Below are 12,485 nucleotides of genomic sequence, written 5' to 3' on the forward strand. Positions count from 1 at the left end.
TTTCTCACTACTCAAAGCGATCAGCAATTGTAGATTAAGGACCTTGCTCAAGGGCCCAACACAGCAGAGTCCCTTTTGGCATTTATGGGATTCGAACCGGCAGCCTTCCTATTGCCAGTGCAGATCCCTAGCCTCAGAGCCACCACTCCACCTCCGGATGGTGACTTTAGACAAATATATTCTTTCTTTCTTGTCAGGCTTTTTTCTGCCACCTACTGGGAATTGGTTTGTCACGTGACTTACAGTCTATGGAGCTCTTTGATAAAAAAAACTTTTCTATTGTCTTTACATGTGCATGTATGTATTATCAAACCACATTTCACATTCTTTTTTCCAGTCTGGGCCAGCAGCCATTTCCCATAACGCCACCTAATCTGATTTAACTGTTAATCTGAGTTTGATGGATTTAGGTGACTGTCTTATTACTCATAATGAAACCCAGATATATTACTGCTTCAATCTTTATTCTCCTTACTTATGAGAATTACACTTTACATTAAAATAAAATTAGACTCATGAGGTTCTTGACTGCTAAAGAATAATTTTAAACAGTTAAATGAAATGTTAATGATAGATTGGATGAGTCAAGATCATCACCAGAGCACCGCAGGAGCCACTCTCACAGGTTTAGCTTTTAGTAATTTACACTTTAGTTACCTTCACATTCAATCTTAAAAAAATGGAAGTTGTGCTCATCCTTCTTTCTATTGAAGATTCCTTTGAGTAAGCTAAATGAGGCGTCATGTGATGGAATTTTATTTTTGTTCCTGGCTGTGCTTGAGCTGAAGCCGTCAGGGTTCAAAGAGCCCATCTATCATCTTACTTTACTTGGAGGCCTAAGATAAGCCCTTTGAGCATCACTGGATTAAGTCGTGTGTGTTCTGCTTGGGCTTCTTCTGTGTAAAAAGCAAAGGCTGTTGACATAAGAGCATATCACACACTGACTCTTGTATGCTCAGGAGTTGCATATTTGAGCTGAAGACAGATGTAATTATAACAGACTAATGAAGGGATGCATGGAAATATATTCATTACATTACTGTTATCAAATGCTGCATGGAATTGTGGTAATAGTTATAAAGAGCATGATGGGTATGTACCCGTAGTTATAGTGAATTTGTAAAGGGAAAATATCCATTTTTGCCTAATAAAGAGCTAGATAGAGGAGTAAATATTAATTTATCAAGCCAACAAAGACCTGAGTGGCTTATTATAATAATAATGTAGTAGTAATTATTTTGAATAAGTAGCATCATCTGCCATCAACATCATCATGTACAATGTCACTTGATATGCTGATCATATCATATCCCTGCTTGTCTCTGAGCTCAAATGTTTCTTTAAGCTCTTCAGACCTTTTGTCTGTCCCTTCACAGATGTAACTCATGAATTTCATGTGGAGTTGAAAACCTAACAGGTCCAAGCGGGGACTGGAAATAAAAGACAAAGCGTAGAAGACAAGGTAGAATGTCATAAAGAGGTTCAAAGCCATTGGCACGATACACATGCAGAGCAGGTTAGAGGTTATGAAAGTGCAAAAATTCTCAAAAAACTGATAGTAAAGATCACATTAGCACTTACAAACAGAAATTATTACTCGGTGAAATAGCGGAACAGCGAAAAGAGATTGAGTATATGGACATAGGTGATATGACAGAAGTACAGTATGTAGATATTGCTCAGCTTTAAAGTTTAAGTCGGAGACTTGTTGATCATCTAATTCGTGTTTCCGTCAGGGAAAAGTAGTGTTTCTTCCCAATGAAGAGGCGTATCCACGAGAATTACAAGATTGTGAAATCCACAAACACTACAGGCGAAATTTCCAAATCTACAATAATCTGTTCACGTTCACATCATTCAGTGCTCAAAATGTAGATTTACACGATTCAGGACCGTACACTATGAGAATCTGTGGTCCTGCAACAATAAAAGCTATGACAAGTTTAATTTCAAAGAAAACACAATTCGGTCAGGTTTATATTCATGATCACGGAGAGGTGATGTAATATAGAATCGAAAGAGTTAAACGATCGGACATATTAGAAATTCTAAAGCCAATAATGGATACAAATCCAAACGTCCAAAAGTATCACACTTTACACGAAATTTTTCTGAAAAACACAGATAAAGGAGTTTTCTTGGAGATCTGTATGAATCTGAAAGATCATGCTCGCATATATAATAAACCAACATGTGACGAATTGTCAGCGATAATCGTTTCGAAAGATATTCATGTTTATCCAAAAACAAAGCACGATTTGTCGCAAGCGTCAGATCCGGGAAATGACTAGCATGTAGTGCCCCCATGGGGGTTGGCAAGCGAAGTGAGCAGGGGGCAAAGCCCCCTAGTACTGTAATAATTATATTATTCTGCAAAGGCACCATTAAATTGTAAATAAGAGTGGTAGAACATGGTGCTGTTGTTTTGTTTTTGGTTTTTTCTTTTTTCTAAAACACCAGTGAATATCTGACCAGAGAAGCCATTAGTCAACTAGTCAAGAGCTTTGTGGAGGTGTAATAATGATTATATTTCTCTGGTCTGGTTATATATTTTACTTGGTCAGTGATCCTGGAGATTTAATAAAATTCATATTTATTACACACTAGCAAAATACCCGCGTTTCTCAGCAGAGAAGTAGTGTGTTAAAGAAGTTATGAAAAAGAAAGGGAAACATTTTAAAAATAACGTAACCTGATTGTCAATGTAATTGTTTTGTCACTGTTATGAGTGCTGCTGTCATCAAGAATTTGATTATTATTATTTCTTTCAATCAGGTTCGTATTTGGTGGATGTGTTGTGTTCAAGTTACGTTCCGTGTTTGTCAACCGTTGTAAAGATAACAGGTTTCATTCATCAAAGTGTTCACTACCCAAATCGCTACTCGTGAATCTAAGATGTTTAACAGGCATTCCCGGTATTAAGTTGTGGAACTGCCTGTGAATATTTAGCGGCAGCATGTCTATGAACTTGTGGATTTTTCTGCGAGTATTTGGCGGCAGCGTCACAAAGTTGTTTCCGTCTAGCTGCATCAGAAAATGTAGCACGACGTCTGACACTCCTCCTTTTTACTGTTTTCTCACAGCTTGGATTGCTGCTGATGGACAACCTTATATGGACAGGCAGTCAATTAAGTGGGAGGCGTGGGGATGGGGAACACAACTCGGCCTCACACGGCGACCGAGCTGCGGGCTATGGACGTATATATGTATGTAAGCTGGATTCAGTTATGACCGTTACGTATAGAATTTCGAAATGAAACCTGCTTATCTTTTGTAAGTAAGCTGTAAGGAGTGAGCCTGCCAAATTTCAGCCTTCTACCTACACGGGAAGTTGGAGAATTAGTGATGAGTCAGTCAGTCAGTCAGTCAGTCAGTGAGGCCGTTGTCTTTTATTAGTATAGATTACAAAGGCATTTTGGAAAAGTAACAATTATTGCTATGGTTAGAGGCAGCGCAGAAGTCCAAAAAATGTGTCAAAGTTATGCTTCAAGTTTAACATTAATTATTTTACTGAATTGTCTACTTGAGGTTTCCTCCTGGTACTCCTGTCTACTTTGCGTGTTAATCTCGTTGGCAGTTATAAAATGGTAAGTATGAGTGAGGTTGGATTGTTTAGATGGGCCCAGTGATGTACTGCTGGCCCATCCCGAGTTGGTCCCTGTCTTGGCGCTGATGCCAGCCTGTGATCCTGAACTGAATTAAGCTGCTTTGACAGTGGTACGCTGCTCTGTTTAAAGGCAGTGTGGAGGAGTAGTAATTGCTTCACTGTGATCAAAGATAGTATGCAGGTGTAACAGTTTATTGTTTAATTTGGGCAAACATATATTTTGAGGCTTATCTGTAATATTATTTCTCTGTGGATGCCTTATAACCAATCATTATATTCAAGTGGTTAAACTGTGTATGGAAAGGAATAATTATATCAAAACTGTGAAGAGATGGGAGATAAAAGATAAAAGATGGTTTACGTAGAGATCGTATTTGTTCATTTCTCATGTCAGTAGCAGCTATGGATGTATTAAAGAGTATGTTGAGCCAGTAAAGGCAAACATTGAAATGTAACTTCAATTGAATTGGACTGGAAAAAAAAGTCTGTGCAGCCCAGGCTGCCTAACAGTGTGACATGTTATTGCACAAGTTTGAATTTATTGTCGTGTGTTCTTACTTGCACAGCTGCCACAGACGAGTGTCAGTAACAGGATATCAAGTCAAGTCAAGTAGGGGAGCATGCACTGGTACAGTGCATTGCCGTACCCGCTACACGACAAAACAACTCGGGATACCGGTTGACAACCCCCCAGGCAGACACGTGGTACAGTGCCACCTTCTGGAAATGACCCTATATCTGCCGCAGCTGGGTGTTACATGTCCGACCCCTTGGCCTGGTCCAGCCACTCGGGTCCCCAACAATGAGGATCTTACGAGCCGGATCACCCTCTGGGAAATGCGCCACGTGGCCGTAGTGCCATAACTGACGCTCCCTCATAATTCAGGTAATAACAACAACAACATTTATTTCTATAGCACATTTTCGTACAAACAGTAGCTCAAAGTGCTTTACATAATAAATAATAGAAAAATAACAGACACAATAAGAAAATAAAATAAGTCAACATTAATTAACATCGAATAAGAGTAAGGACCAATGGCCAGGGTGGACAGAAAAAACAAAAAAAAAACTCCAGACGGCTGGAGAAAAAAATAAAATCTGCAGGGATTCCAGACCATGAGACCACCCAGTCCCCTCTGGGCATTCTACCTAACATAAATTAAACAGTCCTCTTTGGATTTAGGGTTCTCATGGAAGGACTTGATGATGATGATGGTCACGTAGACTTCTGCCTTGTAATCCATCCATCATTGTTGGATCATCATGATGCTTTGAGTAGGTGAAGGTGGCGCAGGCCACCACCACAAAGAAACCAGAAAAAGAAACAGAAGAGAGAGTTGGGGTCAGTACGGATGTGATGTGTCTCATTTGGGACTCCATGAGCAACGCAAAGTCAAACCAATGGTACCCAAGGATTTTCCAGAGAGACATCGTACTGGAGGAATCCAGTCTTCGTCTCAGGTCACTGGATAGCGTCCATGTCTCACAACCATATAGCAAGACAGGAATCACCAGGACTCTAAAGACTTGGACCTTCGTCCTTTTGTTTAGATATCGGGAGCGCCACACACCATTTTCCAGTGACCTCATGACCCCCCATGCCCTTCCAATCTGTCTACTGACTTCATAGGAAGAGTCACCAGAGATATGAATGTCACTGCCGAGGTAAGTAAACCTCTTGACATTGTTGACTCTCTCTCTGCAAACAGACACACTGCTGATGGCCGTGCCCAAGAGGTTATTAAAGGCCTGTCTCTTTGGTTTTTGTCCAGGACACTCACAAACCCAGACACTCAGACTCCTCGCTCAGTCTCTCGTGCCCTCAATTGACTCCACGAAGATCACAGCTTCTTCAGCAAAGTCAAGATCCGTGAACCTTTCTTCACCAACAGATGCCTCACAGCAGCTGGACCCCACGACCTTGCCCAACACCCAGTCCATACACGCATTGAACAGAGTAGGAGCAAAAACACACCGCTGACGAACCACCCAGAGGTCCTGCCTCCAGTCTGCAAAGCACTCACAGTACCAGTGCACAGGCTGGCCATGATATCCAGCAACCTCTTGGGAACCCGTGAACCCTCAGGATGGTCCCACAGGGCAGCTCGATCAACTGAGTTGAATGCTTTACGAAAATCGACAAAGGCTGCAAAGAAACTCTGTCGATATTCGCGTTTGCGCTCCATGAGAACCCTCAGTACCAGAATGCTGTCGATGGTAGACTTCTTAGGTGTAAAACCAGACTGTTCCAGTCGCTGGTAGGTGAGCAAGTGATCACGGATCCTATTGAGGATGACCCTAGCAAGGACCTTACCCAGCACTGAGAGCAGTATTATCCCCCTGTAGTTGCTGCAATCCAGGCGATCACCCTTCTCTTTCCAGATAGGGATGACAAGTCCCATTTTCCAGTCAGTTGGGATGATGCCAGTCTCGCAAATGGAAGCAAAGATTGCTTGCAATGCCCGGAGGACAGCCTTACCATTAGCCTGGAGAAGTTCATCTCGGATACCACAGATCCCTGCAGCCTTTCCTCCCCTCAGCTGGTTCACCATCTGTGCCATCTCACTGAGACTGGGTGGTTCACAGCTAATTGGAGGATCAGCCTCCAGAACCGTGAATATCCACAGAGATATCCAACGTCCTAGCCAGGGGATCAGAATTGAGGAACTGCTCAAAGCAGCCAGCCCAGCGGGTCTGGCTAATAGGATATCGTCAACAGTAAATGAATAAAATCTTTTCAGAATTGAATGGTGTAAGTTTGAATGGCTCAGAACAGAGACGGGAGAAGAGTGGCTGTGCAGGATGGCCGAGTTCTTTAATGAAACTGTTAGCATTGTCAAGGCAGCAGCGTGTGTTATAATATACTGTACTGTATGTCCTGGACAGAAAATCACTGTGCGCCAGTAGTTTTCTAAGCCAACGTCTCCACACTTTGAAGTGCCCCTCCATATAGTACAGCCAGGGAGAACGGACTTCACTGTGCTTCTGGAGAAGATGATGAGCACATGGAGACAACTGGGCTTTCCTCAGACATCGGAGAAAGTAAAGAGAGACAATATAAATAGATGGGGGTGACAGACAGAAGGAAGATACTCAAAACAAAAGATTTAAGCTTTATTTAAACACAGTAAAGGCTTAACAAAGAAGGAGCACCACTTAACAATAAACAGCTAAGTGGAGATTAATTATAATTAATCCAGAATAGCGAAAGGCAGTGTGGCGGTGCATTAGTAATTAAATTCAGCTGTTACAGGAGTGCATAAGATGTCATTTTAATTATATCAGACAAATGTAGACCTGTATGGAGGTGTAATAATTTGTATGCTTCTTTAGTTGGTGGCAGCATGGAGGTGTAATAATGACTTCTGTAATATTACACATAGGAAGAAGGCCTGCGTGGCAATCTTCTTATGTAACACGCTACTGGGGCTGTCCGTTTGTCTGTTGTGATGGACAACCGGCATTTCAGTCTGGCCGGGACGTTCCCTCAACTGGAAGAAAGAGCCTTTTTTGGGCACTACATCCCATGGGACGCTAGATGGCAGCTCCCCTGGTAGGAAATGGTTCCCTGGATTCCTGCAGGGCAGCATGGGACATGGAGTCCAGTTCTTCAGCCCTGTTGGGTGCCATGGGTGCCGCCTGGGTGAGCTCACCAAGAACCAGGGGGATATTATCACAACGTTAATCTGGAAGTCCGTAAGAGTCACAAGGACGGAAACCTGCAGTACTTCCAGGACAACTGAAGAAGGCGTTTGATGCGGAGACGGAATACTTCCGAGTCAGAGACTTTAAAAGGACTATGGGAAACCCCAGCAGATGGAGCCTGAGTTAGGTAGTAGAGGAGGGAGCTGCTGGGAGTGGAGGATTGTTGGTGATTATTATATTGATTGAAGAATTGTGGATTGTGCGGTGCTTGGTGCACTATTTATTGAAGAAAATTATTAAAGAATCTTCTGGCGCTTTTACACGTGTGTCTGGGACGTTTGTCTGGTGGGTTCAACGGGGGGACAGCGACCCCTAGCGTCCACACTGTCCAGGATTTTAAATCACCTGTAGCTTGCAAACCGTTTCATCTATTGACCTGAAATTTGGTACACATATACTACGTGATGTCTACTATTTGCTTTCGGGGTGATGATTGACCTTAAAGGTCAACCGAGGAAGGCCAAGGTCAAAAATCAAATAACCTGTACCCTGAAACTTGGTAGACACATACTACGCTGAAACTCTGCACTACAGCTTTATATTAAAAGTGAATACTAAACGTACAGAGAAAGAGTATGAAAACTATGAAGAGCGCGCTCAGAATTTACAACAGGCTGACGCAGAGCAAAAGAGAATTGCTTGAGCAACTGAGAGCAAAGAACAGACCATACTACGAAGACAGGCCGCCATTGAGTGAAAGAGAATCGCAAGAGCAAATGAGACTGAGGAAGATGCCAATCAGGACATCGGCAATCAGTAGTCAAGCGAGCCAGAATTGAAAAGGCAAATGAGACAGAACAAAACGGCATCTGGTGACGACAAAGTGACGCTAATTACGTGAGAATAACTAGAACGCTCTCAGTCAGATGTATTGGCCTTACAGAGCTCATCAATGCGTTGCCAATATACGTCTTGATCAGACATATACCTTGTTCATCAAATTAAAAAAAAAAATAAAGTCTTCTTAACAGAAGGATTAAAATTAAACAATGGTAAATAGCTTCCTACCCCTTTGTATTCTGGTGACAGTTGCTAACCCTCTTGCATCTGCCTACTCATTCAACAACAACACCAACATTTATTTCTATAGCACATTTTCATACAAATAATGTCGCTCAAAGTGCTTTACATGATGAAGAAAAAGAAAAAAAAGTCAAAGTAAGAATTAAAATAAGAGAACACTAATTAATATAGAATAAAATTAAGGTCCGACAGCCAGGGAGGACAGAAAAAACAAAAAAAAAAAACTCCAGATGGTTGGAGAGAAAATAAAATCTGCAGGGGTTCTAAGGCCACGAGACCACCCAGCCCCCTCTAGGCATTCTACCTCACATAAATGATCAGTCCTCATTGTATTGAGGGTTCTCATGGAAGGACTTGATGATGATGGTCACGTGGACTTCAGCCTCCCTCCTCTTTGTCGGTCTGTATAAATGATCACCGTTTGATCTGTTGATCCAAACTTGGTGGTGTGTTAATCCTTCGAGAGATCTTCATAACCCTATTTGGGCTCAATGATAAACTAGCAGGCACCCGACTCAGCTCAGAAGACCATGCTGTCCCTGGAAGAGATGGAGAAGTACAGCACACCCTGTTTAGTGCTGCATAAGTCAGCTTCTCCCTTAACATTTATAATTTTGTTGTCTTCAAGAAATCTGCATGAACCTGGAGTGGTCTAGCCTTCACTACACATTATGGGGGTATCTGCGCTTCTGGGGTGCTCTGTCGCTCACTTGGGGTGTACCCTCTTTCTGACATGGCATTTATTATGTGTGTACAAAAGAAGGAAACTGAAATGACAAAGTGAAAGGTTTGCAAATTTATTAACAATCAAAAACTGGAATCTTTGAAATGTTTCTGAAAACTTGCTTTCACTTTATCATTAAGGGGTATTGAGTGTAGATTGATGAGCAAAAATTGCAAATTTGTCCATTTAAAAATTAAATCTTCAACACAATAAAGTGCAGAAAGTGAAGGGGTCTGAATACTTTCTGAATCCACTGAATGTGCCTACTTTTTTTTTTCCTTGCGTATTGAAACAGCCTTTATTTTGGTATTGTATGAGGAAGTCGGGAGTGGCAGAGAAGTATGTAAGAGTTGTACAGGATATTTATGAGGGAAGTGTGACAGTGGTGAGGTCTGCAGTAGGAGTGACGGATGCATTCAATATGGAGGTGGGGTTACATCAGGGATCGTCTCTGAGCCCTTTGTTATTTGTAATGATGATGGACAGGTTGACAGACGAGATTAGACAGGAGTCCCCGTGGACTGTGATGTTTGCTGATGACATTGTGATCTGTAGTTAGAGTAGGGAGCAGGTTGAGGAGACCCTGGAGAGGTGGAGATATGCTCTAGAGAGGAGAGGAGTGAAGGTCAGTAGAAACAAAACAGAATACATGTCTGTGAATGAGAGGGAGGTCAGTGGAATGGTGAGGATGCAGGGAGTAGAGTTGGCAAAGGTGGATGAGTTTAAATACTTGGGATCAACAGTACAGAGTAATGGGGATTGTGGAAGAGAAGTGAAGAAGAGAGTGCAGGCAGGGTGGAATGGGTGGAGAAGAGTGTCAGGAGTAATTTGTGACAGACGAGTATCAGCAAGAGTGAAAGGGAAGGTCTACAGGACGGTAGTGAGACCAGCTATGTTATATGGGCTAGAGTCGGTGGCACTGACCAGAAAGCAGGAGACAGAGCTGGAGGTGGCAGAGTTAAAGATGTTAAGATTTGCATTGGGTGTGACGAGGATGGACAGGATTAGAAATGAGGACATTAGAGGGTCAGCTCAGGTTGGACACTTGGGAGACAAAGTCAGAGAGGCGAGATTGCATTGGTTTTGACATGTGCGGAGGAGAGATGCTGGTTATATTGGGAGAAGGATGTTAAGGTTAGAGCTGCTAGGCAAGAGGAAAAGAGGAAGGCCTAAGAGAAGGTTTATGGATGTGGTGAGAAAGGACATGCAGGTGAAGGGAGTAACAGAGCAAGATGCAGAGGACAGAAAGATATGGAAGAAGATATTCCGCTGTTGTGACCCCTAATGGGAGTAGCTGAAAGAAGAAGAAGAAGAGGATTCTGGTATAGCTAGTAAACTTGTGAGATTTGCAGATGATATTGAAACTCGAGGAATGACAGATACTGGGGATGCAACAAAACAACTGAAGTTTATCTGAGTAAGCTTCAAAACTGTGTGAATACTTGGAAAATTAAGTTTATTGTAGAAAAGTGCAAAGTGCTACACATGGGTAAAAGGAACGTTAAAGACAAAAAAGATGGGAGACAGTGACCTACATGAAGCAACCTCTGATAAGGATTTAGGAGTTTATGTTGACCCAATAGTTTCAAGGTTTTAAGTACAGGTAGTCCCCAGGTTACGGACATCCGACCTACAACTTACGAACAGGGCCGCAGCTGCGGCACATATGCGCCTCAGTAACTGCCGCCCTGTCATCTTCGGCCTGGCTGCAAGCAGTGGCTGGACGGAGGCTGGAGGGGGGCGAAATCGTTGCCCGCACAGTGTAGTGTCCTTCGGTTGGCTCCTGGCAAAAAGCAGTTTCACTGCCCACCCACCACACGCGGCTGCCCATTCGTTCTCGGTGGGCGGCTGGTAATGCTGCAAGCGGATGCTGGATGGAGGCTGGAGGGGGGCGATTTTGCTGCTCGCACAGTCTAGTGTCCCTCGGGCGGCTCCCAGTGGCAAGCGGTTTCACTGCCCACCCACCATACACGGCTGCCCCATTCGTTCTCGGTGGGTGGCTGGTAAGGCTGCAAGTGGTTGTGGGTGAACGGGGTGGCGGGGAGTAGCATTGTAGTGTGCATCGGATGGCTGCCTATTGAATGGGGGCGATTCACTATCCGCCTTTGGCCGCACCGTGTTTGTTCTCAGTGGGCTGATGCTGCAGGCAGCATGCTGTAGTGGAGGTGACTGTGTGGTGGGCTGGTGATGAACCACCCCTCGATACCTCCATTTATTCTCAATAGCAAGCCTGTTTGTACTGTTACGCACATAGCAGGAAGTCGTCTCTTGTCAGTACATCAGACGTGTTGACGACGGGTGCCTTCCTGCTGTGATAGGGTGGACAGTGCTGTGCAGAAGAGCTCATCTTAACCTTTTGTCTTCACCCTTCAAAAATGTCTATGAAACACAATATAATTCCAGGGACATTTTGTTTAGGCTGTTTAATGCTCTAGTGAGATAGTATCTGTAGTATTGTGTGCAGTTCTGGTCACTAAACGCCATAATTAACATAGCAGCACTTGAAGCTGTACAGCAGACAGCAACCAGGTGTTCATGGGAGTGAAGAGCATGCCCTGCTGTGACAGACTTAGAGAACTAAACCTGTTTACTTTTGATCAGAGGATACTTTGTGGGGACTTAATCCAAAATTCTCAAAGGCATTGATAAAGCAGATCCACCAGAACTCTTTCAGTTAAACAGTGAATTGAGGACACCAGTGGAAGTTAAGAGAAGTGCAGGACGTAAGCCAAGGACCCCCTGTTTGCACAAAGAGGTGTGGAAATCTAAAGCAAGCTCCTGAGACATGGAGTTGAACCCGAAACTTTGACAACCTTTAAGACGGATCTGGATGAGATATTGTGCCAGCTTAGCTAATAGCTAAACGAAATAGCATGGCGGACTGAATGGTCCCCTCTCATTTCTCAAATTTCTTATGTGTATACAAAGTGCTTTTTGAATTCAGTTGCTCAGAGGTGGGGTCAGTTGCTGAACAGTAAAATCTGATTCTTCATCCAATGAATGGGTTCACAAAATACATTCATCTTTTTACTCAGTTCTTCCGAAACAGAGGAGCAGTTTGCCCAATCTAGAAAGATTTATCCATTAAAAGGTAAAACTAGTCTCAAATTAAAACTCCAAATCCAAACATCAGTTTTAGACCTCCAGGTCTGCCCTTCAGATAACTTGTGTGGAGGGATATATCCATGTTTTGCTTGAAAAAGTATTCTCTATATTAAACATGTTGTTGTATTTACTGTTTTGCAATGTGCTTTGAACATAAACATTTTTTATTCTTTTATAATCTAACTAATCCAGCACCATTTAGACTGGGAAGAATAAGCAAGGTATGTTCACGTCAGAAAGTTTTTAAATACTACCTTTTACTTTTACAGGTCCCCGCACTACGCCTGTCCTGAAGTTATTCGGGTGAGTACTGCTTCA

At 42.9% G+C, this 12,485-nt stretch overlaps 1 protein-coding gene across 19 annotated transcripts in view; it reads left to right on the forward strand.

Moving 5' to 3' along the window:
* brsk2b (BR serine/threonine kinase 2b) overlaps positions 1-12,485 on the forward strand; it is an 899,053-nt gene that overhangs the window by 656,009 nt on the left and 230,559 nt on the right. For all 19 annotated transcript variants that reach the window (XM_039736387.1, XM_039736429.1, XM_039736422.1 and 16 more), the window contains exon 6: positions 12,437-12,470. In XM_039736387.1, coding sequence (XP_039592321.1) covers positions 12,437-12,470 — 34 coding nt within the window. The remainder of the gene's footprint in view (positions 1-12,436; positions 12,471-12,485) is intronic.

This window comes from Polypterus senegalus, chromosome 1 (genome assembly GCF_016835505.1).
Source record: "Polypterus senegalus isolate Bchr_013 chromosome 1, ASM1683550v1, whole genome shotgun sequence".
In the NCBI taxonomy this organism is placed as follows: Eukaryota; Metazoa; Chordata; class Cladistia; order Polypteriformes; family Polypteridae; genus Polypterus; species Polypterus senegalus.